Below are 27,888 nucleotides of genomic sequence, written 5' to 3'. Positions count from 1 at the left end.
TCAGATGCCAAAAGAACAAAGGTAAGTGAGAAATGGAAGGTAAACTGAGGGCAAGAACCACAGCCGTCTTTTTCATCTTGTATTCTCAGCACCTGGTCTAGTGCATAAGCACTGAATACACTTGACTTGTGACCTTGTGGCCCACCTACTCTAGTTTGTCCCCTGAGATCTGTGGTCAAGAAGGAAAACTGTTTTTACATTATAAACTACTGATTGGGCAGATACTGTGCTGAGCACACCACACAGAACGAGTGAGGTGAGAAGTGAAGGGAAAGGGCCAGAGTCTCAAGAAGTCAGGTTTTGTAGGGTAAAAATAACTCAGTTATTCATGGAAGACCTACTTCAACCAAAGCTTTGAATATAACTACAATGCTAGTCAGGTATTACTACCCACATTTCACAGATGAGCTGAGGCTCCCAGAAATAAAGTGACATGCCCAAGGTCACCCAGTTGTAACTCAAGGTCACACAGTGGGCCCTGGTGCAATTCAAGGTCACGCAGTGGGCCCAGGTACAATAAAGACCCAAATGTCTCTGGTTGCAAACCCTGTTTTCTTGCCACTTCCCATGTTGGTTATTGAATTAAGGGTCTAGATTCGAATTTTTATCCACAAATCAGGACTCCCTCCATTCAACCCCAGCAACCATTGCCCTCAGACCATCTAAAGAGAGGCAGAGGATCTCTGGAGTGAAAAGCGATTTCTTGGTTCTTCCCTAAGTTTACATGGCCTCCTGCCAGTTGCTGGTCTACAACACTGAATTAGGGTTCATGGTGGAGTCTAGTACTGGCCACCATGGGGGCTAGGAAAGAAAGGAGGTATAAAATTACTGGCACTTAGTATTATATAGTCATTATCTATATAACTATGTTATTATATAAATATATAGAACTAGCTATATATCACAAATAATACTTTTATTGTTGTAGAATTCATAATAGCTAACTTCCATTGCATGTAGCGTGTGTATTAAGAGCTTTACGTGGGTTATTTGACAAATGCTCTCCTTCACAGTCCTGTGTGACAGGTGCCCTATCAGGCCTCCGTGAGGATGAGGCTGTCCAGGGGCCCAGGGCACTGAGGGGTGGGGGAGGGACACCAGGCCCAGCAGTCCTATTCCAGAGCTGTATCCTAAGCCCTGGGAGCTCACAGACCCCCCCGAGACCACACTCGCCCTTGCCCTTGGCCGGGACTGCCAAGTCTAGGGAGACTCTCAGGGAGGGCTTGGATGGAAACACACTTGGTGGGTTAGACCGAGTGGGATGTGGTTCCAGTGGTCACTGCAGGCACGCTTTCCTGTTTGCTCTCCCAGGAAGAGAGGGGCCCTGCAGAATGGGGAGGGGGCCCAGGGGCCACTGGAGAGCCCGTGAGGCGACTGTCCGCAGCCTGCAGGCTCCCTGCACGCCCAGGCTGCCGTGGACTTCGCAGGCCAAGAGGGCGCCTTCCCAGCTCTCCAACTGGGCCTTTACAACTCTGAAGTCGGGAGGGAGGTATTTCTTCCCACTGCGCTCAGAGAGGAGAGATGCCAGCCTCAGGGTTCTGCAGTGGCTCAGTGGGGCTTAGAGTTCGGCTCTGAAGGCCCCGGGCGCAGAGATCTCCCTCCACCTGCTTGGCAGGTAAGGAGCCTGGAGGCAGAAGTGCCGAGCAGGTGGGGCCTTTGGAGGCCTTCTCTTCAAACCGCAGGAAGCAGGGGCTGTATCTGGCTGGGAAGGATAGAGAGGAGGGTGGGCTCTGAGGAGCCCCATCCTGATGAGCCATGTGCGCAGCCCACGTGGCGGGCTCTGAGTCAGGACGGCTGGTGACTGGCAGGCGGGAGGAGGTGTGGGGGCTGCAGGGCACATGGCAGGAGGGCCCTCAGCTCTTCAGTGCGGAGAAGGACAGGTGCAGGTGCAGCCCGGCCTAGAGAGAGGGGTGGGGGACGTAGCATTGGGAAGCCTCTGGGCTCCGGTCCTGGGCCAGAGCTTCCCCCTCCCCGACCCCCTGCAGCAGCCCAGCTGGGAGTCCTCCCCTCCTGCCATCCTGTCTGGTCTGTCCTCCGACCAGCTCTTTCCCTCGGCTCTCCGCTCAGGAGCAGGGCAGCTCAGCTGCCTCTCTCCTCTTCTCCAGACTGCTTGCTTTCTCGAAAGCGCCCCATGGGAGTGCTCATCTCCATCCCTCCTCCCTCCTTCATCTGCACCAGCCCAGCAGGCTCCCTGAAGGGGCCACCCCTCCCAGCCCTGACCACATGGCCCCTCACCTTAGACTCTTTTTGGGGACTTGCAGTACACAATAGCATGGAATGAACCATCACCATCTGGCTCTGGGAGGTCCCCACTGTCTTCTGAAGACCCCATGATTCTCTATGAGCTCACACACCTCTGGCCCCTGATCTGAGGTCACCCCTCAATTCCTGACTATTTCTTGGGGAGGGAAGAGGCATTTTGTATGGAAGACTGAGGTTATAAGGGCCAAATCGCCGGGAGTGATGGTTTTATAGCAGTGGTCTGGGGGCCTGGCTGCTGTGGGGTACGCGGGCACATGCGCACGTGTGCGTGTGTGTGTGTGTGTGTGTGTGTGTGTAACAAGTAGGAAGAGGGCCCAGTGGCCCCATGTGCATGGTGGTCGGGGTCCTTAATGGCAGGCTCACATCACCCACCCCTTGCCACCCATAGCTGTCAGCCCCAGATCTTTTGGGGATACATTCTAGTACTTGAGTGTCCCAAGTCTGTTGCCACCTCTATGGGCGTAGGTTTTTGTGTCTCTCCCCGTCACCGATCTGGTGCTCAGGTGGTTCCATGCTGGTGGCGAGAGGGAATACGCACAGGGTCAGCAGGGGCTGGTGCAAACAGCATGAGATTTGGGGTTAGTTAGTGTAGCCGAAAAGAGAAGGCCTCAGTGCAAACCGCACTGGAGACTGATGTGGGGGGCAGTGTTGCTAATGTCCCTGACATCCTTTCTTTCGATCTATGCTCAGAGGTCAGATCAGAGGCAGTCCAGGGATGGCATGTGGGTGTGCCCCCTTGCCCCCTCCCATATTTGGGCACTTTGGCCAAGCCTTCGCTCCAGGAGCAGGTTGAGGGAAGGAGACCACTCCCCTTAGGGTTAACCCCAGCCATTCCTGGACAGGAACTAGGCCACTTGGAATGCTTGCCCTGGCTTCTGAGGAGCCCAGTGCTCGGCAAACCCATGCAGACAGTCACCCTTGTTCTGCTCCTTCAGAGGGGGACAGAGCTGGTAAAGGAGCAGGGCCCTGAGAGGCTGAGTGATGCCCTGGGGATGCCCAGCAGTCCAGAAGCAGGCGGAGCAAGAACTTCTCTGGTGCCCTGGGGACGTACCCACCACCACCCCTGTGCCTGAGTGCGGGGCAGCCCAGCTGAAACCCTGCCTGCCTCAACTCCCAGGACATTCAGCAAAACTTACTGAGAGTGTGTGGGTGGCCACATTTGACCATAAGTCGCTAGGCTACAAGGGAGAACGGGCTCGGTCTCATCAAGGGGTCACATAAAGCTCTTTTTGGGTTTGCAAAAGGCCTGTTGCAAGCAGGAGGGTTGGAGGGAGGAAACCGAGAAGCTTCGTGGAGGAGGAATCATGATATGGGGAACACGATGGAGGAGAGATGTCATTCTGGGTTAGGAAAAACATGCAAGCGAAGGCATGAGTGACGAGTAACCTCAGGTACCTGCTTTGAGCACCTGCCAAAGCCTGGGTCTTGGAGAGCTCAAGGAACACAGGGGCAGGCAGGCCTGGGCAGAAGTTCACTAGCACTATGATCTGGGGCACGTTCCTCACCCTCATCTGTAAAATGGGAGTGACACACCTACCTCGCACAGCTGCTCTGGGGAGAGGACTCGTGTGTAAATGATCCTGGCACACGGAGGCGTTTCACAAAGGGTTGTTCTTAGTTACATCACCATCCACGAGTCTTTCCTGAGCCCAGGACCACTAAAAGTAGAGCCACATCCTGGGGCACCCGGGTCACTGAGTCAGTTAAGCATCCGACTCTTGGTTTCAGCTCAGGTCGTGATCTCAGGGTCGTGAGATTCAGCCTTGAGTCTGGCTCCATCCTGGGTGCGGAGTCTGCTTGAGATTTTCTCTCTCTCTCTCTATCCCTCTTCCCTGCCCCTCCCCCTCCATTTTCTCTCTCTCTAAAATAAATAAATCTTTTTTTAAAAAAGTGGGGCCACACGGCACCTGGAATGAGGGATCCCAGGAGGCTTTGCAAATCTGAAGTTGCACCGATTAGAAGCTGCTCCTTCCCATGAGTCTTTCGAGTCTTTCTCACCTTCGGGTAAATGGGAGGCTGCAGGGCCACCTGCAGGTCTGCCGATTGGCACCACCCCAGCCCGCCTCAGTCTCCCGATGCTGCTCCGCCAGCCATGCAGAACAGGCTCAGTGTTGCCGTCTGCTCTGTTATCAGTGACCAACTGGGGAAGGCTTTAAGAACACTTGTACGGGGGGGGGGGGGATATTTACTCCAGCTTTTCCCAGCCCAGAGGATGCAAATTGCCTCTTAGGAGATTAAGGGAAGCTGCCCTGCTCCCGAGAAGCAAGCAGATGGGAGCAAGGGAAGGGGAGGAAGGAGCCAGCTCAGAGGCCCCCTAGCTGATACCAGGATGACACCAGGCGGGGTGGGAAGGGACCGGGGCAGGATGACTCTGACCATATCTGGGATAACTCCGATCATACCTGGAAGCCCAAGTCTTGACTTCTGCTGTTTTCCTGCTGCTCAGCATAGGACCAGCTCCTAATGCAGAAGAATGAGTTTTGGGAAGTTTCCAGAAGGTCTTGTCCTGACCTACTCAGGGGAGCGGAACTGGGGGGTGATGGCGTTATGCCCGAGCCCACTGACTACCGCAGCTGATGTTTCTGGAGAGTGAGATGGGACCAGCAAAGGTGCCAGCCATGGGCAGAGGCACGTCTCCGCTAGCACCTCCAGGGCCTCTGGCTGGGTGTGGGGGGCAGACGAGGGACTGATCTGTTTTCCATGACAAGGAGCTTAGAGTCTGGAGGGGACAAATATGCGCAGAAGGGACTGGAATTACTAGCATTGCACAATCAGTGCCCAAAGTGAAATATAAAGAAAGTCCCAAGGAAGAAAAATATCTCCTTCTGAGGGAATGAGGGAAGGAGTCCCAGAAGGGTTGGCTCCTGACGTGGCCTCCAGGGTAAGGGATAGGAGGGCAAGGAGGGAATGTTCCCTGGAATGGGAAATGGCTTAAGTAGCACACGGAGGTCAGAACGTGATGGTGAGGCCACATGATCTTGGCTGGATCTCTGGCTCTACCATTACAGCCGTGTGGCCCTTGGGCACATTCCCCAGGCCCTCTGCACCTGACTTCCCCCACCGGGATAGTAATCAGTGCTTGCTGGGTTGTTTGTGAGAATGACATGGGGCATTTTGCGTAAAGTGCACAGAGCCCCGCACGCCTTCCACAACGGAGCGGCCACCGTCACTAGGAACCAGGTAGGACTGGTGCACGGCACGTGGCCGTGTAGACGTCTTCAGCAGGATGCATTCCTAGGGAATCATGGTAGGCCTGGTTGTGTCGGCCCTCGAGTGCATGCTAAGAAATTTGCACTTAATGAGAAATCATCAAAGGGCTTGACCCACATGCTCAGATCTGAGTTTTAGAAAGATCACAGCAGTGACAGTGAGGAGGGTGGATGAAGGAGGATAATCTGAAGATAGGAAGACTGATCAGGAAGATTTTGCTGTCATCAGGGCTCAGGCTAAAGCCGCATCCGTGGAAAGAAGAAAATGGATTTAGGAGCCACTTGGAGGTAGAATAGGTAGCATTTGGCAGGAGATGAGAAGGATGGAGGCATAAAGGTCCTGTCTCCCTGGCCTGCAGGAAGGGGTGAGTAGGTGACCTATGGAACCATTTCTGTGTCAGGAGGGGAAGCATGTTTGGGGGGGCAGTGAGTTCCGTTGTAAATATGTTGATGAGAGGGGCCCTGAATCATCAGGAGAAGGTGTCCTGGGTGCAGTTGGGTCCATGGGTCTGGAGGAAGCTGGTGTGAATAACTCATGCTTAGTGAGCACTCACATCTCAGGTAGTAGGAGAAGTGGTTCTACAGTATGTCCTCTCATTTGGGGTTGACTTGGGAGTTCATCTCCAAATAGGGGAGGTTACTGATGCCGATGTGACCCTCTAAGAGGGACACGGCTGCTCCAGGCTGGGCAGATCGGGAGCAGCTGTCTTGGGTGGCATGGGCTGCCAAGGTCTGCGCAGGCTTAGAGCCCTGTCAGGATGGCAAGAGGTCATCTAACACCATCTTCTTCCTTTGGATTGGGACTGGAGACACCAACAGAGAAGCCAGAAGAACAAGGCGGGGGTGGGGTGGAAGAGGGGCCGTCTGTCCATTGTTTCTTCTAGACTCTCTGCTGGGAGAGAGACCTGAAAACACTTTTACCCTCAACATTACCATTTGCAGCCACTAGCAACTTGATTCTGATACACAGGTGAGGAGAAGCTTGCCGAGATGGTGAACATTCCAGAAACTGCACTGGAGTTTTGTTTGGGCTTACACAGGAGAGCCAGACTGCTGCTCTTCCCCGGGGCTGGATGTGGGCCAGGAATTCTGAGGGCACGTTTTCCCGCCCTTGCTTCTTATCTGAGCTGGGGGCGCCCAGGTAGCCTGTGATTCTCCTGGTCTCACACACCTCTCCCCAGGATGCACAATCCGCCAAGGTTGTCCTGGATAGCGTGGGTCTTTAATGAAGAGCAATGGGGCTGGCTGAGGCAGGGTGACTCCAAAGTCACTATAAATCCTTCGCCTACTGATTATCAGCCTGTGGCCCGGGCCAGAGCCTGACTGTCCTCATTAGTGGCAAGCGGAGGGAATCCTCCATCCATTCAGCCAAGTTCTGGATGCCAAGAGGATACTAATAAGTGCTTCTGGAAACACTGGTGCATCAGAACCTGGGAAGGAGCCCATCCATCCCTGCCTGCGTCTGACCAAGATGGGAAGGGCAGAGAAGTTCGGGCTTTGGTGGTCATGGTGGGGGATGGTATGGAGTAGAGATGGGAGACACTTGGGCAGCCCACAAAGGCTAGGAGCCAGGATGCCATATCAGGCTTGCTGCAAGGCTGGCCATGGGACCCAGGCTAGGCCCCTTTCTTTCTCTGAGCCTCAGGCTCTTGTGTGTTCAGGAATATGTGCTCCCTGGACCATTGTTGGGGAAAGGTAGAGAGCAGTAGGAGAGAAAGAAGGGGATGCTAAAGAGCAGGATAGAGCTAAGTCATTAGCCTGAAAAAAAGTGTAGGCATGGGCTGTGGGCAGACCCAGCATATACGGTTACCCTCTTAGAGTGGATCGGGTGGGAACCCCTGGGAGGTGGGGCCCGTGGATTGGCTGACTCCATGGTGTCCAGCATCTCTGTTCCTTTCTTTCTTTCTTTTTCTTTCTTTCTTCTTTCTTTCTTTCTTTCTTTTTCTTTCTTTCTTTCTTTTTCTTTCTTTTCTTTTTTCTTTCTCTTTCTTTCTTTCTTTCTTCTTTCTCTTTCTCTTTCTTTCCTTCCTCCCTCCTTTCTTTCTTTCTTTCTTTCTTTCTTTCTTTCTTTCTTTCTTTCTTCTTTCTTTCAAGATTTTATTTATTTATTTGACAGAGAGAGAGAGGGAGAGAGCACAAGCAGGGGGAGTGGCAGAGGGAGAGGGAGAAGCAGACTCCCTGCTGAGCAGGGACGTGGGGCTTGATTCCAGGACCCTGGGATCATGACCTGAGCTGAAGGCACATGCCTGACCAACTGAGCCACTCAGGCACCCCTCTGTTCCCTTTTCTAAGAGATACTGTGTCCTCGCCCTGAGCACCCAGGCCCAGAGGTACCAGTTTGGATGCTGCTCTGCCACCTCTGAGCTGGGTGCCCTCGGGCCTGACTCTTCCCTTCTCCAAGACTCCCCATGTGTACAAGGCAGGGTCTAGACTCAATCTGTTAGGTCCCTCCCTTTCAGCCCTAAGGTTCTTTGTTCTGCTTTATCCAAAGTCTTATTTTTGGGTGGGGAGGACCCAAGGCTGAAAAGAATAAAACGGAGCCACAAGGAAGTAAAAGCAAATCTCTCAAGGACATTGGTCTGTTTGAGGAAGATCCATGTCCTAACTCTCATGTTTTTTTTTTAAACAAACATCTTAAAATAATCATTTTATCCTGGTATAGACCTTGCCAGTGGGAAATTGTGCTAAAACTCTCATATGCATAAGGATCACCTGAGGAACTTGCTAAAAAATACAGTTTCCTGGGCTCCAAGCCAGAATTCTGAGATAGTGGGTCTGAGCTAGGCCAAGGAGTCTGCATTCCACAGCTCCCCTGGGCAATCCGGCTGCAGGTGGGTTTTGGTGCACATTTGGGAGGCACTGTTGAATGCAAACAGTGCAGGTTTGGGGAAACTGGGTTCTTTCCGGTTTGGGTTGTCACTGTGTGGCCTTGGTCCAGCTGCCATTTCTCTCTGGGCACGCCATGGTTTCCTCCACCGCTCCATGAGGCCATGGGATGAAGTCAGTGGTTTTCACTTTTTTCCCCCAGTGCATGCAACCCTTTGCCAATGGAATCCTGTATGGAATGCCAGTGTGTGAAGTAAGTGGAGGCAGGCTAGGTGAAGCTTGAGGGGCCAAGTCCAGCCCCTGGGCCGCCCTGCAGTGGACCGCAAGGTCCCGCTGTGAAATGCTCAAGGAATCAGAAGGTCCTGTGCAACTTCGATGGTTTCCAGGTGTTGCATGAGGAGCAACATGGCTGCTGCACACAGACGGGTATCAAAGCAGGCCTGGGAGCCAGATGTACCGTGTGGATAATGTAGTCTGGTCTTGAAGCATGAGCTACTTCTGTGCCACTCACCAACCCTGCATTGGGGATCATAACTTAGACTTGGTGTTTATAGAGAAATCTTCCCATGGCTTCTGGAGTTGTTCCCAATGGGGAGTAGATCACAGTGTTCTGAATTTCTCCCTTCTTGGAGCCCAAAGACAATCAACTCTTAATTATCTTTGTTAATGGAGAGGAAGCAAGGGTGTGAATAATCCAAAGTGATGGACATTCCAAAATAATGAATAATACTAAATAACCTTAATTTTCAACTTCGGAATGCAGTTTGGTATTCACGTTTGAATATGGATGTGTTTGATGTTTTGGGAATTTTTAATACTCAACAAAACAAAACCAAGGCCTGTGACGGAACTCCCTCCTGTCGCCGACTCGGCTGGGTGCAGAACGTCACCTCTGGTACTGGCTCCCAGTGAGAGGCGGGCCATACTCCCCCCCCCCCCCGCCCCAGCTCGCTGTTTTTATGGCTCAACACCTTCCCTAGGTGGGACAGGGATATTAGCTGATTTTGCCTTTAAAGGACTTTTATTCCCTTTGGGACTCATGCAAATAAGAGCAAAATAAGAAGCTGTGAAATGTTAACAGAGGACTTCATTAAGCAATCTTGGTGATAGAATTTGCCAGGAATGGGGACAATTTGCCAACAGATAATTGAGAGCTGACTATATATGTGTCCTAATTAAAAAAGTGACTCTTCTCCCTGCCCTGGGATTCTGGGTCTCGTTCTTCGTGTTGTTTAGGATATTAACCACAGCTAACTCTTGTATACACTTTATACTCCACAAAGAACTTCGCATATGTTATCTTGCTTAATCTACCCTCACGACACCCCGTGGAGGAGGTTCTAATATCCGTTCTGATGTAGAGACTTGAATGCCAAGACTCACAGCAATGGTTGGCCCAGCGTCCCACAGCAAGCGTTCACCTCCCAACCCAGCCCGCCGCCACCTCACCAGGCCTCTTCTGTCACCACCTGACTGTGACCCTGGCAAGGGCTCAGATCATTTGCTCCAACCCTGAAAATGCAGCAGCAAACCAAACAAAAAATCAAACCCAACCAAACCAACTTGCCATTACTGTGCCAGTCTTTGATTGTTTGAAAGTGGAAATGTTGGTAAAGGAGAGATTTTGTGCTACGATCACCCTGAGAGAAAGGAGAGAGACTGTGCATGCTGCTGGGGAGCACCCAGGATGGCCTGAGTGCTTTTCTTAGCTTCTAGGAGGCTTACGCTGGGTCACTGAGCCCATCTCAGAAGATGGGCTGATGGCGGGAAGGATGGGACCGGCTCCTCAGAGGAGCTCCTTGGAAGCAGGGGTAACTCCAAGCTAACTATTGTCACATCAACAGTACTGAGAGATAGAGAGGATCTCTTCTATTTTATGGATTAGGAAACAGAAGCTCAGAGAGGTTAAGTAACCTGTCCAAGGTCACAGTGTGTGGTGAAGCTGGCAGACTCTAGTTAGGCGCCTTGGTTTACTCCATAGTACCCGGTAAGCACAGAGGGTGTTTGAGCTCTGTGGTTTCCTCTTCAGAAAGCAGAGACTGACTACTGTGTCTTCCAGCTGCCCCCAGCTGTGCTCAAAAAACAGATATGAACTTGACAGGACATCTGCTTCTTGCCTTGGGCACAGGATCTGCCCCACCTGCAGACCACAATCAGCCAGAGAAACCTCTGACACTCCCAGGCACCCCTGGGCCTGAGATCAGGTCCATGAACAATAATTTAGGGCAAGAGTTGTCCACAGCTTGGCAGAAGCACGAGCATTCTTTATCTTACCCTGCTGCATCCCCATTCAGAAGCTTTTTGCAAAGCACCCCCCCTGCCGCCCCGTCCCCGTCAATAGCCTTCATGCTCAGTCCCGGGCTGGGTGAATAATGACTTCCATTCTCTGCATGGCTGGGGTCTCGGGCCTTTGCGACAGCCACCTTAGTGGCCCAAAGAGGACCAGCTGGTGTCCAGGGAGAGACTTCTGCGGGGACATGGGCCCCAGGGCTCAGGGGTGGGGTGGGCAGCGAGTGGGAGCTTTCTCCAGGCCCCATTCCAGCCCCGCCCCCAGGACATCTCTATTTCCCAGCCAGAAGTGCCACTGGATGTGCCGACAGCTCCTCAAATAGAAGAGTTACTCCCGGCTTCACTGGAAGGAACAGAACCGTTTTCAAGCCTCCTCCCCTAAACGCAACAATATTTGGTAACACTTGGCGCCTTGGGGAGAGAATTCATGTCCGTAATTAGTTACTGTATATCACCGTTAGTACTCTGCTCAGGATTTACTGGGCAAATACCATTTAACTGCACAATAACTACAGGTCCTTGCTGCTTATTGGGTAATTTACTAAGGCTGGGGGAATGGGGCAGGAGGGACTCTGAATAGGAGGTATTGTAACCCCTTGAATCAAACTTTATGAGTTTGGGTTTGGCAGGGAGGTGGCTGCCGGCAGCCAGCTCTCATTGCTTTGTTTTGCAGAGTTGGCTGGCACACTGCTTCCTTCCCTTTATTTATTGCAGGAGAGGTCTGGGACTGGGGTCTGAGGCTGCCCCGAGCTACGGAGGGCCTTTCGGTAGAGAGGGTCTTTGGCTGAGCACAAAGGCTCCTGGCAGGAAGCCAGGCTTGGAGTCCTGGGGGCTCCATCCATCCTTCCGTGTACTCCCTCGCAGGGCCTCTTTTTGTATCTAGGCCAGTGGGTGGGGAGTACATACAGGGAACTGTCCTTGGTTGGCAGTATCAAGAAAATCCTAAACCCTCTCTTCTCACTCAAGTGCCATGTTGGTTGGGAAGCAGCCATTCCTGGACACTTGGCTGTAATTCCCAGCCTTAATCTGCTTGAGCAAAGTCTGTCTTTGTTTGGCCACGCACTGTCTAAACTCCTCTAACCTATTTAGACCACGGAGAGGGGAAAAGACACAATAATGAAAAACTCAACGTGCAACATTGCCTTATGCAATCTAATAAATTACTCGGCACCCGGCTGCCAGCTCAGACTAAGCCCAATATTGCCTGCAGTAATTATTTGGATCAAATGCAGTTTATCTGCTTCATATTTGTGCTTCTGTGCTCAGTGGTAACTTATAAATGTCATTGTGGTGTTTATTTGTTATAATGAAACTTAATGGCATTGGAAGCCAGGAGCAGAGCTGGTGGGGCGGCAGGTTTAAAACAATCTCTTCATCTCTGGAGAAAGAATGAGCCAAGATAACATGAAACTGCCCTGTAGGGAAGGGATTTGCAGAGATGGTTGTGTCCTCCTGCTGTGTGGTGGGCAGAGAGGGCCGGGGAAGGTTTGGCTGGGTTTAACCCTGGCACTGCCCCATCTGATGCCTCCACTCCATCTTCTAAGGGTCTTACAGGGGTGGGAGGTGTTCGATCTTCACACCACCCAATGGGTGACCCAGATAAGAGATACAGGCTGTCCAGGGTCTTGGAAGCCAAAGTCCTGTTGGATGGGGCTGGAAATGAAAACCCCCAGGGTGACTGTATTATGGAGGACAGACGATCAGACAGAGGTCAGGAAGAGAGCGTGGGGACAGAAAACAAAGGGAAGGTATCCTGGAGAGCCAAAAGAGGGGACGGCAAGGTTTTCTCCTTTGGGTGAGGAAGCAGCTCTGGTGGGAGTGGTGGTAGGTAGCACGAAGCATGGACGGAACGGGGAAGAGCCGGTAGGAGTTGGAGGCAGGGTGCCCCGCGGGCTCTGCAGAAGCACCACGGGTGAGGATGGGCCATTTAATGTAGAATACAGGGTTTTGGTTTCTCACAGCTCTGGACTCTGCCATTTCCTAGCTATCTGGCTTGGGCAAGTTATTTATCTTTTTCGAGTTTCATTTCCTTATGTGGAAAATGGGAGTAATAACAGAGACCTCTCAGGACGGTAGTGATGATTCCAGGAGGTGATGTGTATAAAATGATGCACATGGCGTTTGGCACACAGTAAATAATAAAGCATTGGCTGCGGCAGTGACTGGCACTTAGTAGATGTTCAATAAATGTCTGCTGGGCGAATAAATGAGTAATAACACTTCCCACCTGTGTGCATTACAAAGCCCTCTTCTAAACAGCTGGGCTTGGATTGAAACCTCACGGCCGTGCAAGGCTGATCTTATCATCCCGCGTTTTCTACTGTGGACATGGCTATGATAACTTGCCTAGGGCTACTCAGCTGGTTTATGTGCGGGCTTTGGCTCTTCTCCCTCCCAGGGCAGGACTATCTCCCCCAGTCACGGGGGACAGATAGCTCTCCATCTCTGCTGGGAGGCTGAGCTCTTCCCTCCTGACTGGCTGCCCTGCTCCCTAGAGCCTAATCACAGAGCCCGCGTTGACCTTCCTAGTTGAACCCCGTGGCAGAGGTAAGCTGGGGCCTTTCTGTCCATTTCATCTTAATACTACAGTTAGTGTTTACTCATGAAATATTCATTTTCTCCCCTCAGCGACATGCTCATACAAGGCTCCTAACATCATACATATGGATGAAAATTATTAGTCATTGTTATCTCTCCCACTAGCTGGTCCCTTCCCCCAGTACACCTCCTGTTTTGATCTCAGCAAAATGGGACTGAATTGAGGGTTTTAGCCTGGAACACTAATAATAATGCCTTGCATTTTATGGTACTTTATGTTTTCTCAAAGTGCCAGCACAACCACCATGCATCATTTCTCTTTGCAACATATGCACAGAGGAAAGAGTGTTGGTGCCCCAAGTATACCCATTTTGCAGATGAGAAAACAGGTCAAGAGAGAGAGATCAAGGTCAAGTTCACATACCTAGTCAGGAACTGAACTTTTTAAAAAGACATTTATTTACTTATTTTTGTTTGACTTCTAATGCAGTGCTCTTTGGGAAACTGAATGTGTTTGTCTCATGTAAATAAATAACAGCACCATCTTATTTCTATTGTACTTCACAGTTTCTAAAGAGTCTGTCCCCCCCTCCCCCGCCGCTATTTTACTGGTCCTCACAGGCAGGCTTGAGTTATTCTTATTTGACAAAAGTCACACAAGTTGGTGGCGGATCTGGGCCTTAAACTACTATTTCTCATAATGGATTCCAGAGAACATTAGTCTTAAAACATGTTTTGTAGTCAAATAAGTTGGGGAAACTCTGTGAACAATATACCCCTCTTGGTGGTTCACCATGCCCTTTGGCATATTAAAATCTCTGAGACGTTCTGTGGGACAGACCTGTTCAGTGAGGGCTAACCCAGCTTCTCCCCACCGTATTTAACCGCAGAGGCTGTATTTCATGGAAAACCTATTATCACGCTATAGAAATGCTCCTCCACGGAAATGTGTATGCCTGGTCCCTCTTCCTCTTTCTAAAGCAATAGGCTTTAGAGCAGGGCTGGGAGAGAAGAGGCTGAAGACAGGGTAGAAAAAGCATGCTTGTGGGGTCACCAGCACTGAGGCACCCCCTCCCCAGGATTCGTCTCCTCCTTCTTATACCCCCAGGGCAGTGAATTCTAGATAATTCACTCCGTATTAGGTATAGTCAGTCCAGTCTATATCTGGGGCAGGATCAGAGGGGCACCTTGCTGGCTGACAGGGGGTCTGTGGGCAGCGCAAGGTGAGGAGATGTGAGAGACAGTGGTTGGTGGCCGGGACGGGGGAGAAGTCTACACAGATCCACAACAGGAGCTTGGTCATGTCTGTCCTTGATGGTGAAGGAGGGAGTCACCCCCGCCATCTCCCAAACACACAAAGGTCCCCCAGACAGGGCAGAGATAAAGAGACCAGGGTCTGAGTCTTTGTTTTACCAGGTAATAGCTGGATGCCTTTAGGTAGATGACTTCATCTTTCTGAACCTCTTTACCCTCAAAATGGAGATAACATACCTACCTTGTGATGCGATGAAGACTACATGATGGCGGTGCATGAAAGTTCCTCCCTAGCCCTGAGTCTTTGTAGACTAGTCCCCCACCCTTCTCCTTATTTCTCGGAGTCCCCAATATTACTCCAGTCAAAGCAAATGGCTTGCTGCCCTCTGTGCTCCACCAACACGTCACCCCTACACTTCTGTAGCTCTCCCATCACCCTGCCTTCTATTTTCTTACATGCCCGTCTTCCCACCGGACTCAAAATTCTCTGAGAGCTGTAGCCGATGCTGTCAGTGGCCCCCGTCCCTCTCCGTATCCCGAGGCCTGACCACTTCAGTGCCTGAAGGCCAGCTCCTGATCCCCAGGGTCTGCAACCTGACGTCTTTCTCTTGAGCCAAAGGTCACTCTGCCTCACAAAGAGCAGGCCAAAAGTGCCAGGGCATTTATACCCCACCCAAACAGGCCACAACCCATTCCTGCCAGGAGCTGGGAGACCCATACCCCACTCCTTGGGTGTTCTAAATTTGAGGTGTGAATTCCATCTCCCTTCTCAGAGTTTCCCATTGGGATTGCGGTAGCAGGCTCGATGGTGTCCCCCCTGTGTCGGATGCCCTCTCTTTCCTGTGTCAATTCCCTGTCATCCTTCTGGCATTCCCTGGACCTCCCAGAGGGACCATGACACGCCAGACCTTGCTGAGGGTCGGCTGCTGGCAGAACCTGAGCGAAGAGGAGGGCATCCTCGATGTGTTGTTCATGTCCATGTCTCTCACCGCACCAGGCACGCAGTAGGCGCCTGATAAGACTCTGAGTCGGACAGAAACCAACCATATGAATAGATGCAGGAGGAATGTGGTCCAGCAGGCTGGTCGAGGGCGGAGGCCCCCTTTCCCCCCAACCCCCCTCATCCAGGAGCCCAGGACAGAATGGCTGCTCCCTGCCTCTCTCCTTTGAGGTCCGACTCTCTCCTCTGCACCTGCTCTGGCTGACTCTGGTCAAAGCTCTGGGTGAAGAGGACCGGTGGTCAGCCTTCCTCCTTCCTCAGTGAGAGAACAGCTTGGTATAGTGTTTGAGATCCTTTCATGAATAATGGTTGAGAAGTGCTGTTCTTTAGTATGAAGAATAGTGGTTATTCCCGGCACATTTGACTTGGAGGTGGGGAGTATTACATTGCTCTATTTATCCCACACTCTGTACGCAGTTACTGAAACTGTCACCGTGTCCTATATTCCATAGGCCATTATGTGTATTTCAAACCATTATATAAATGGACTTGATTTGGTACTTCTGAATGTCATTAAACTCCTCCCATACCAGTAACAACACAGTTTCCATAGAAACTAATACATTTGAGGAAGGAAGGCATAGGGAAGAAAGCAGATGGAACAGGAGGGAAAAATACGTCTGTCCGATTATTATTTCCAGAACGCAGGACCCAGTGATGTGACATGGGCCACTCTACGGAGATGGGGCAAGCTCCTTCAAGTTTTTATTGATCTCCTTTGATAAAAGCCGTGGATAATTCATCTCAGCCTGAACCTGCTCATTCCAGCACACAGCTCTAAAAACTTTATGGCACCGAAGGCCATTAAACACGCTCATTTATTCAGACTCCTTCACCCTGGGGAGGGGGGTGGTGGGAGGGTCTCAGCGCTCAGTGATTAAGCTTTTGAGGCTCGCTGAGGATGGAGGCAGAGAGAAGAAAGGAGCTTCCTCAGGACACAGCAGGCATAGGGTGAGACCCCAGGATTCTGCCAGTGACTGTCACCTAAGTCCCTGGGTCCCATGGGCATCAGTGCAGTTAGACGATAAAGCTCTAGAGACGTGGGGTTGCAGGGGTGTTATATTTAAGACCCTTTCTGAGAGCCTGGCTGAGGAGCTGCCCATGGCCTTTGTAGACAGCGAGTTTTCTGTCTTTGGAGGGATGTAAGCATAGGTTGCAATGGCTTCATAAAAACAGTTAGGAGGGCACTCCTGGGCACTATGCACTTGGCCCATGGTTGGACTGGATTCCCCTTATCTGCTCCCCTAGCTCCTGTGCATAGCTGGTTACAGCAATTATGACATTGTATTTTAACAGCTGCGATATCCCTGGGGGCAGGGACTGTGTCACTACAGGTCAAGGGCCCACTAGCACCGTGCGAGGCACAGAGTAGGTACTGCACGCATGGTTGATGAGGAAGTGAGTACACAGCACCGCAGTACTCAAAAGTGTTCATGTGCATCCGTACGTGGTGCGGATACTGAGCCATCAGAAGAGGGTGTGGACTAGATGACCTCTAGTCCCTTCTGGCCTTGAGAACCTTTGATGATATGGTTCTAAACCTGCTCTGATTATGCCTGGGATTTGAATCTAGATTTCTCTGACTTCCAAGCTACAGTGCTTAACCATTAAGCATACTCCCCACAATGCTAAAAGGAGAAACAAAATCAAAACAACCATAAAATTAACTTAGTATGAAATATATCCAGTCTCCTGCCAGCGGAGGGCAAAAGTTCCTGAGGACAGAGCTGTGTCCAGCCTCCCTGAGGCTCCCATGCCTGGCACAGTGCTGGCATATAGGGGGTGATGGCTTTATATATGGCATGTCTATATCAAAGAACTTATTCCCCTTGCTTTACTATTTGCTTCTTGTCTCTTTCAAAACATAGCCTCAACACATTTTTAGGGGGCAGACTTCACTGATTGATCCACTCAACCCTGTCATTTCCAGACTTCAAGAACTTAGCATGGTGAAGAGGAAAGAGGACTGCCCCTTGGGTCAGAAGCCCAGGTTCGAGTCTTGGCTCTTGCTTGCAGGCTGTGGTAATTGGGACAAGTCATATGACTGTCCTGAGTCTCAGTTTCTTCTTCCCCACATGATCTGTAAAGTTTCTTCTAGGGGGTCCATGGTTCTCAGATCACCCAGTCCCAGCATCTTGGGAGCCACTGACCAGAGGCAGGGAAGGTCAATTTTCTTGTTCTTCTTTCAGTGTTTACCCTGTGCAAACATTATGCGAGGGTCCTGGGATACCATGGAGACCCAACAGAGCTTGCAGACTGGCAGGGAAAACAAGTGTTGGTTAAAAAAAGGGCAATAAGAACTTATATGTGCAGACCGAGCTAACAGGGACCAGTATAGACAAAGGCCCTGTGGCAGATGGGAGCATTCCTGTTTGAGGAGCTGAAAGGCGGCTGATGTGTCTGGGGTACGGTATTAAGGGGACAAGATGAGGCCAAAGAGGTAGGTAGGAACCAGATCATGTAGAGCCTCATAAAACATGCCAGGGATTTTGGTATTTTTCCTAAAAGCAACATAAAGCCATTGAAATATTTTCAAGAAGACTGTGACATTATCAGATTTGCATTTTGAAATATTGCTCTGGCTGAAGTGTGGAAGATGAACTGGGAGGGAAGGCAGGGGCATGACCAGTTAGGAGAGCACTTCTGTAATCCAGTGAGGAAGAGTGGTGGCAGGGACAAGGGCAGTGGCCGTGAGATGGACAAGGTGGATGGATTCAAGAGATATCTGGGAAGTGACTTTTCTAGGTCTTGCTGAGGACTGGATACGGGTAGGAGAGAAAAGAAAGTTTAAAAAGGAGCTTGGCAGGGTCTGTGGCCTAGGCGCCCCCAGCCTACCTTAGACAAGCAGGTTTCCCAGTAGGAATGGTGGCTGGAAGAATGGGGCCCGGGAAAGACTCCGGAATTCTCTATCCGATCACGGAAGGAGAATGGAAATGGCGGGTCCCCTGTTCCAAGATGCCAAGTGAATTAAATAACAATCATAAAGTGCGCTGGAAATCTGCGTCTTGCCATAAATAATAAACAGGGACGTTATACAAATAACAGCTTTGCAGCCCCAGTGGAAGGAAACACATCAGTAAGAAAAATGAAATAAGAAAAAAATGCGCCCCAAAGCCCCAGCTAACAAAATGACAGTATTAGCTAATGTCCTGGGGGCTCTTGCAGGCAGTGAAGGAATGTCTCTGGAAATTATAAGCCCTTAGCGAAAGCCAGCCTGCTACGGCTGCAGCAGTCAGAGGAGTCAGAGGGCTCACGGGTCATCGGACTCATTCTCTGCCACATCAGGTCCCTGCTGCCCCTCTGCTCTGATAAAAACCACAGCATGTCCCCTAGATCTGCTCAACTCCCTCACTGCCCCCCAGGGGACAGCCGACATGGGCCTGAATTCACTCTCAGAGGGCAGACGGGGAAAAAGAAACAGATCTGCCTTCTCCGTAAGGCTGTCAGTCAATTTCCTGGTATTGGTTCCTTCGGTGACCAAAGCATTTAAAATTAGGGGATGAGTGGTGAGAATAGGGTGTGGGCGAGGTGTTGAAAGCCAAGATAGATTTTTTTTTTTTAAGATTTTCCCATCCATTTATTTTAGAGAGAGAACTAGTGAGTGAGCAGGGGGAGGGGCAGAGGGAGAGGAAGAGAAATCCTCAAGCAGGCTCCCCACTGAGCGCAGAGCCCGACACAAGGCTCCATCCCAGGACCCCGAGATCACGACCCAAGCCAAAAATCAAGAGCCAGATGCCCAACTGACTGCACCACTCAGGTGCCCCGAGCCAAGAGAAATTTTGGAATCATCCCATTTTAAAGGCTTACAGATGATCCTATCCAACATTATTTAAATTTCATACACGAGAAGGTTGACATCTGGATGTTCAGGGACTTGCCCAAGGTCACACAGCTGGCTCCTTACTTTTAGGTGCTCCTTGCACTATGCTGATGGGGCACCTCTTTCTCTTATCAACTCTGTTAGGGGAGAGGCAAGAAACAGGGGGACGTTTTAGACTCATTTCTGTGGACTGGGGAACAGGGGTGCAGAAAGAAAGGATAGACTCCATGCCATCACCCTAAGAAGTCCAGAGCTGCTGCAGGTGCCTGGGTCCCCATCGTCCCAGAGCTCTGGCTCCCGCACACGGGTGAGAGGCGAGGACAGGCATCATGGTGGAGGTGTGCTTGCAGAGTCTGGACTAGGAGGATGGTGCAGCCCAGCAGCTGCGGGGCATGGCATGGAAGAGCCTGTAGGGGGCCTGCCAGCTGTGGATCCCATTTTCTCCTTTCTGGGTGCTCGAGCCCCTCCCCAGAAGGCCCAGAGGTCTCCAGTGAACAGAAGCTGCCTTGACTAATCACTTGCATTTGTTTCTTCTCGGGAAGATGAAAACCACAGCGCTGGAAGGCATTTCTGCTCTCCCTTCTCTGAGCTGTGCTTCGGAAGGTCCGGGAAAGCTGCTGCCCCTCCAGATGTGTGGCCTGAGAGGGCACCCCTGTGCGCAGGTGCTCCTCAGCCTCAGAAAGCTGCCAGGAAGGGAGGCCAGGGCTGTGCCGCCTCCTTCTGCTCCATTCAACATCCTCTTCCTCACTTCCCCTTCTCAACAGTCCTAGGGGCTAAAAGAATTTTCTGGTTCCTGAGAAATGATCTTCCCTGGCCTAGGTCTCTCACTCCCACGTGATTTTCTCCCACACCACTGGGAGCCTTCTGTGTTCGGTCTCCTCTTCCCTCAACCCCTGCCACTCGCTCTGCATTTGCTCTGCAAACCAAACCATGCTGAAGTGTTACCGGCTTCCCTTCTGTTCATGGTCTGAGCCTCCTCTTTTAGAATTCCAAGAGCACTGGACTGACCGGATGTCAGGAGCCCTGGAATGTGGTCCTGGCTCTTCCGGCAACTTCCTACTGACCCGAGGCAAATCATTCATCGATTCTGGGCCTCCCTGAGTTGGCGGGTTGCACTGTAACTGCTAGGGTTGTTGAAGTTCTAACATGGGGGCAGGCAGAGCCGCTCACCAGATACCATGTGAGAGCCTGTGAGTAAGATCTGCCCCGGGCAGGCAATGTGCATTGAGAAGGTGAATGGTTCTGGGATCTCCAGGAAAATGGGTAATTGAGAAGAGCTAGGAAAAGGGAAGGGAATATAGGGATGTGTGTTTGGGGACAGTGGGTGGGTAGGATGAGGAAACAGTGGAAACAGTTCCCCTGGCAGGTCTGGTGGGATGTATCTGTCTAGAGATGCCCCGAGAATGTGGCCCAGCAGTAGATGGGGTGAGGAAGGAGAGCTGGTGTGGAAAGGAGGGAGACCCACCTGTGGGGCCCTCCCCTCTGCTGACCTGCTTGGGCCCCAGCCTCCAGGAAGGTGCTAGTGTCCCAGAATAGGAGGAGAGGCTGAGAGGTAAGACTTAAGGAATTGCTGGAGATGGGCACACTCATTGCGTGCAATGCTCCACGTCGGTTTGCGCTGCCTGATGGTTCTTTCCCAAGACCCACCTTGCATCTGTGGATGGCTTTGTGCATTCCTCTGTTGTCACTAGGAGCACTAATTAATTATGTAAATTAAAATTGACTGACTACTCCTTATGTGTGAGACACCAGGCTCAGGCCCAGGGATAGGCGAGGAAAGGAGGGAGCAGCATCTTTGCCTTCCTGATGGGACAATCTGATCAATGATCACCAGTTAGAGTGAGTGCCACAAAATAAATCAGCTGGTTGCCGCGATGGTGCATAATGGTGCGGGAAGAGGGGTGTCTAATTCAGGTAAGGCGGTTGGGCAGGATTTCTTCGTGGAGTGACAGTAACACGGAGACGTACCTGTGTGTTTTAATTGTGAGCTCCTTGAGGGCAGGGATTAGGTCTTATTTACTTGGAAAGCTCCAGTGCTTAGAACACTGTCTGGCATTTATTATGAAAATTGGGATTATTTTTATGGTAGGTACTCAATGAACTTTTGATGAATAAATAAATGATTTCCTTCCAGCAGTTCCTATTTAAAGCATCGTGTACTTAATCACATGAAGACAATTATGTCAAACACGCCTGATACTCTTATGCCTGATCTGTCTTTATTTCTTCCTCTCTCGTCTGCCCTTCATTGATTTTTGTTTGTGTCTCCATTTGAGGCCTCAGATGTGTTGAGTCCAAATAGAAGAACACACACACACACACACATTACCCACCACCTCTATTCCTGCAAATGTTGCTGATTCTATCCGAGAAGCTATTAAGCGCTCCCGAATACAGCAAACCTCTCATTGACTATCACATGCCTCCTTAAACGACCTTTGAATACTGCTTTCTTTTTATTGCTTTGTGAAGTTTAACAGCGCCAATTGTGATTACTCTAGCTTATGATAAACCCCAGATCTATAAAACTCCTGTTCATTCATTATTTTTCTCTTGCTCCTTCTTGAGCTGTTATTTATTTATTTTTGGGGGGATGTAGCAAGGAGCAGGGGCAGGAGGAGGAAGAGGGAAATAAAAATATACTAAATTAACAGGGAAACGGATGAAATAGGGGACCACTTCTCCCTGGGTGACAGACATCCTATTAGATACTGTTAAACAGAACAAATATGCCTTAATACAGAACAAGTAGGTCTTTTATATTTATTCTAAATTGGAAATATAATGATTACTGCCTTATCTTTAATGGAAGAAGCAGCTAATTGTTCCAATATCTCACTAATTCCAGCATCTGGGAGAAAATTATTTTTTACTATTTTACCAATTGTTCAATTTATACCTAGGTGTATAGTGCAGCGTGGACAGAGATTTCTGTTTCTTGATCTATATCATGGCTGCTATTCCAGTTCAATTATTAATATGTGGAAGTTATAATTATTTTGAGTATTGGTACAAGATAATTATAAACCATAAAACAGCTCCCCATGCTCGCTGATGCCTTTTCTTATCTGCAGACGTGCTGGAGTTTGGGCTTGTGATTTTTTGAGAGAGCAACACATGTATAATGTGGCACTTGGAGTCGCAAGACTGGCTGGAGTGGGGGTAGAGGATCCTTCACCCCCTGCAGGTCCTTTTGGTTCTCCTCCTGCGCCTTCCACCCTCCAGAGCCAAAGCCAACCCACCATATGCATCTCTCCTTCTGCCCCACTGTCTCACCTGCCTCCTATCTGGTCTCCTGTTTGCTAGTTGAGGTTTGTAACTCATCATCTATGGTGGTTTAGCTTGCTTGCCACCTCTTCGTCTCCTTGTTTACCCAGCAGCAGCTCCTGGGTGTGTGGTTGTGTGCATGTGCATGAATCTGTGTTGGGGTAGTTGGGAGGGGTGAGAGCCAGCCACATGCAAAGAGGGAGGCAGGGGTGGGGAGTTAGCTGCTCTGTTACCCCTTGGCTATGGCCATTGCCTCCATTCCCTCCCTCTTTCTGAATACCTTGCTTTATTACTAATGAGTCTACCCTAGGGGGAGGATTTTGGCAAGGGGTAAGGCACCTGGGATCACTCATTCTTAACCAAGTCAACCATAGTCAGCTGAAAGGAATGACACATTGGTGTGGATTGCATGTGTTTGGAGAAGGGGCTCAGAGAAAATGGGCATTGTTTTGGTATCTTCCCATTTTAACAAAAAAAATCTTTAAAATGCCATCTTAGCTTAGTTGTGGTAGAAAGTAAAGCTAACTGTCTTCAGAAGTAATCAGATCCTGGTCTTGGTTCCAAGTCCTCCTATAGTCCCCTCCCGACTCCCTTCCTTCCCTCTTTACTTAAACAATATCTACTCCCTACTTAATATTAAATTTCTTTTTCCTACCATTTTCTTAATCCCTGGGTCAGTATTACCATTACAACTTTCTGCTATGGCAAATGCATCAAGACCCCATTTCTATGTTAAAGCCCCTAATACCCAACGTGACTATATTTCAAGATAAGGCCTTTACAAAAGTAATGAAGATTAAAGGAGGTCATAAGGGTGGAGCCCTGATCTGATAGGATGAGTGTCCTTATAAGAAGAGACACCAGAAAGCTTGTTCTCTCTCTCTCTGTCAGGTGAGGACACGGGGAGAAGGAAGAGAGCTTCTCACCAGAACCTGACCATGCTGGTACCTTGATCTTAGACTTCCCGTCTTTAGAACTGTGAGAAAATAAAGTTCTATTGTTTGAGCCATTCAGTCTGAGGTATTTTGTTATGGCAGCCTGAGCTGACTAATATATCCCTCCCCTGGCCACTTGTGAAAGGTTGGTTGGAGTGGGGGTGTTAAAACGTGTTCATCAGCCTTGTGATAGGATTCTTTTTAGGCCCCAGGATCTGGAGTCAGTATCCTTCTACTGCGGTCAGACACTTGGAGCTTGAGGTTGCAAATCCAGCCCAGCTCCTGACTTTTTGGCTTCCCCAATCCCCATGAACCTCATTTTCAGCTTCTCTAATGAGCAATGCCGGCAAGAGAATGTGTTCATTCAGCACCACGGACAGAGGTACCCTGTCAATTCCCACAAATTAGAAGTTACTGCCTAGCCCTCTCACACAGGTGGTGCTGGGAAGGGAGGAGGTAGGCTGAGCAAGAGACAAGTCAGGGAGGAAGACCATCTGGCAGGATGCAGACAGTGCAGCCCCTAACCCTGGCAGTGCTCAGCCAGGGGGCTCCTGCAAACGAGAAGTGCCTTCTCGAGGCTGCAGCCTTCTCACACAGATGGGCTGCAAAATGAAGGAGGGGCTACTCCTTGCACTTAGTTGTGCTGGCCTGACTCTTGTCAAGTTGTCACCCTGATGGGTGCTTGCCACAAACCTATAGCTGGCAAGGTATTAAGTCTGGGGAGTCTGTGGGGGTACCGGTGTCATGGACTGTGGGTTAGGAGAAGAGTCAGCTGAGGAGCAATGGGAAGAGGGCATCAGAACTTTGATGTAACTTTGGGGATAGCAGTGGTACAGGTGAGCTGCCTCGTCCATGCCTGGAATGGGAATGAGGGTACAGGGGCTCTGGGCCTTGGGAGGGGAGGGGCCTGGCTCATGGCAAGCTGGTGGAGAGCCAGAGCTTCATTTGTCTGACTTTAATGAATAAATGGCATCCCCAGCCATTGTTTATCTACTTTTGAATCCTGACAAACAGTCTGTGGCATCTGATGGAGAGGGTTATTAGCTGCACGGAGACAGATGGTTGGGGACGAGGGGATTGGCTCTTTATTATAGCAGCCCCACAAGTGACAGCACTCCGTTTACTTCCCAGCCTCCATATCAATGTCAATACCTTCCTGTCACCTCCTGTGACCCAGTCAAGCCTCAGAGGAAAGACCCCGAGCAAAACGAAGGCAGAATGGCCCATGAGTAAGAGGGAGAGGTAGGGCCAGTGGAGTTGGAAAAGAGGGTAGATTTCCCATTGTTAGTTCTTTGAAAACAAAAACGCTGCCTTATTCTTCAGGATTTTCCCAAGTGCCCTGTAAGGGGCTGTTTATTCAATAGGCATTCAAAAAATGTGAATGATTGAAGAGAAAGGTAGAGAGGTCTGGATTAAAAAAGATAATAGAAGCAGATTTAATTGTGCTGGGTGAGTGGTTGGGGAACAAAGGTAGGGAAGAGAGAGGAAAAGAAATAGAGGACACAAAAGGTTAGGAAGATAGCATGAGGAAAAGTGCTTACGAATCAGCATACTGTGTTTCAGGCATTAGCTACTCTTCCCCACGTTTCTAGATAAAGAACTTCATGGAAATCAAACGGCTCTGTCCACTGTCCCAGGTTCTTCTCCCTGGTACCAGAGTTGCAGGACATAGCTTCCACCCTCCACATTACCCCCAAAAGGGTGGGCAGGTTCTCACTGACCTTCATTCATTCTCCGAAATTTGTCCTTGGCCATGTAGCCCAGCACCAGACAGCATCCTCTCTTCTGGAGGCCCAGCTCTGGAAGAAAAGCACAGGTGAGTGAGCTGGGAATGGATCAGGTGTCAGTGAAGACCCCTTCACAGTGGGTATGAAGTTGCTGCTCTCATAAACAGGGTTACTTATGTAACATTTACATAGCACTTGCTATGATCCGGGCATCCTACTAAGCTGGTAATTCCTCATTTGATTCTCACAATAACCCTATGAGGTGCATACCAGTATTATCTCCATTTTATATCATCCTCATTTACAGATGTATTAAGTAGGCAGTCTTAGATGGAAGAGCTAGCTGATGGCAAACCAGGAGTTTGAATCTAGGCAGTATGGCTCCAGAGTCCACGCTCATAACCACTACTCTATAGGTTAATGAAGCTCTATAGATCCCAGACTTGGGGACTATATCCACCTCATGCTGGGACTGTGGTCAGGCCTGCCAAAGGAGAGGCAGAGTCCAGCTAGTGGTGTCCAGGATGGAGCAATGCAACCAGACACAGAGCAGGGTGGTTCAGAGGAATGAAGAAGTGGTTGGGTGAATTTGGGAGAAGACACAGGAGTGGAGGTAGAGGAGTCTACTTTTTGGGAGAGAGTGGGTTTCTGGGTCTGGGGATTCCTGGACATTCTCATATTCAGGCACAAGGCGGTGACGTCCTCAAGTATTTATGAGGTGTGGACTCGAATGTGGAGCACAGGAGTTGGGATGGCTAAGAAACACAAGGTGTACATTCTGGTCCCACAAGACTTTGACACAATTGGAAACGCAAGGCGGAACAGCAATTCTAGGTAGCAAATGCAAGAGACTTTTTTTTTTATTCCCACGGTATTTGATAAATGGGTGCCCCTTGTACTTGGGTGTCAGGCTGGAGTTACGTCTGCCTCACAAGAAGGCAAGAGGTCCTCGCCAGTATTTATCCTCTAATCCTGGTTTGTCTTAAGCACCTTGTGGGTTTCGAAGCCATTCTATACCAAATTCCTCTTCTCATCCCCCACAACACCCCACTGAGGTCGGCAGACAGGTTATTGCTCTTTATGCTATGCAGATGAGAAATCCCAAGTTCAAAGATGCTAAGTGACTTCCCAGGATTATTTTGACTCCCTGCCCCCACTTCTTTGCTTAGGACTCATACAAACTCGACAGCTGCCATGGTGAATGGACAAGGGGTAGGATTTCTGGAAGAGGGCATGTGACTGCACCCCCTCCCGGGGCTTGCCACGCTTTCTGGGCACCCAGGTGCTCCCTCCATGGGTCCTGAAGGGAAGGAGGGTCCCACTGAGTGGTGCATCACAGCAACTCCTCCCGTGACACTGGTGTTTCTCGGAGCCCTGGCTGGTTAGCAGCTACGCTGTTGGAGCTTAGACAGGGTGAGCTCATTTCCCCTCCCTACCTCTCCATGCACCTCTTGTCACCCAGGTTCTACCCTCCATGGATTGCAGGATGAAAGGGCCCGTGAAAGACAGATAAGTCAAGCTTAGGGGCTCTTGCCCTAGAGAAAAACAAAGTGTGGCGGGGCGGTGGCAGAATGCCATGGCCTTGGGAGGTTGCTAGCTTTGATCTCCTGATTCTTTAAAGGGGTTTATTAACTATCAGTAAAGAGCAGAGAAGCGGATCTGAGCGTGCGTTTTCCAAAGGCGCTCACTTCTCTTCCGTCCCCTCCACGCGCGCTCATCTGAAGGCACGGCCAAGCCAACCTCACTTCAAACAGCTTTACATCTCGTGCGCCCAAATTGACGATGTTAAGTTCCCTCATCCAAGGCCTTGGCCCTTTCTTCAAGGGCTCCTGCTCTGTTGAGGGCCCTGTGGATCAAAGCCCCTTTGATGTTTACTTACTATATTTGTGGATTCTTTCTAACAACCACCTTCAAGAGGCAGGAATGCAGCCTGCCAGGAGGGGGCCTGCGGAAGTACAAGCTGTGAGGAGGCGCCCCGAGCTCCCGCGAACAATAGCCTCTTGCCTGAGACTCAGACTATAGAGAAGCCTCAGCGTGCTGACAACGGGCCGCGTTAACCAGCCCATTATAATCGCAGAAGCATTGTTCATTGCCAGAACCATACAACTGCTGACGGTTCTTATTATATTTTCCATTGACTTCTTATGCCCATCTAAAGCATATCAGCAGGGACTCCTAATGAGAAAAGGAACTGGGGTTCCTGCATCGAGCCCAGGGAAGCATGGGGCGGGGGTAGCAGAAGATGCTGGATGGATTTAGGCCAAACATTCTTGTTGGTTTTGCTGGACGCCCCCTCCCCCAAGCTCTCAGGGAAACGGAGGGGGCATAATTGTCCTAGACATTTAGAAAGCGGGGTTGACCTGTTGAATCCAGATCATCTGTGTTGGCTGTCTCTGCCACTCCAACTCAACCCATCCTATGTCACATAATGGGTTGCCCCCAGGGTGGCTGCCCAAGGAAAGAGGCCATATGTACAGTCATTATAAGTAAGAGTCTCACTGACCATGTTTGATTTTTGCAAATGAGCAGGAAAAGAATTTTTTAGAAACCTGATTAATAAAAGAAATGGAGGATGAGCAATTTCTTAACGTGTTTGGCTCATTTAATTTGACACGTGTGGGTTAGTCTTAATTATTTAAGCAGCTGTATTATGAGGCGCTAACAAGCACACTGCAGAAATGTATTGAGTGAGAGAGCTCTCCGACAGTCCTTACCGAGAAGTGGGCAGAAGCCACTGGGATCTTTGCAAGAATGAGCAGGT

General features: G+C 50.1%; 1 protein-coding gene across 6 annotated transcripts in view; it reads right to left on the bottom strand.

Moving 5' to 3' along the window:
- Positions 1–27,888, bottom strand: part of KIRREL3 (kirre like nephrin family adhesion molecule 3) — a 537,206-nt gene that overhangs the window by 94,408 nt on the left and 414,910 nt on the right. For all 6 annotated transcript variants that reach the window (XM_078058779.1, XM_036099296.2, XM_036099300.2 and 3 more), the window contains exon 3: positions 25,122–25,199. In XM_078058779.1, the coding sequence (XP_077914905.1) occupies positions 25,122–25,199 (78 nt within the window). The remainder of the gene's footprint in view (positions 1–25,121; positions 25,200–27,888) is intronic.

The sequence above is a fragment of the Halichoerus grypus genome, chromosome 11 (assembly GCF_964656455.1).
Source record: "Halichoerus grypus chromosome 11, mHalGry1.hap1.1, whole genome shotgun sequence".
NCBI classification, from domain to species: Eukaryota; Metazoa; Chordata; class Mammalia; order Carnivora; family Phocidae; genus Halichoerus; species Halichoerus grypus.
Note: the sequence above shows the minus strand (reverse complement) of the source record. Positions and strands in the feature narration are given on the sequence as shown.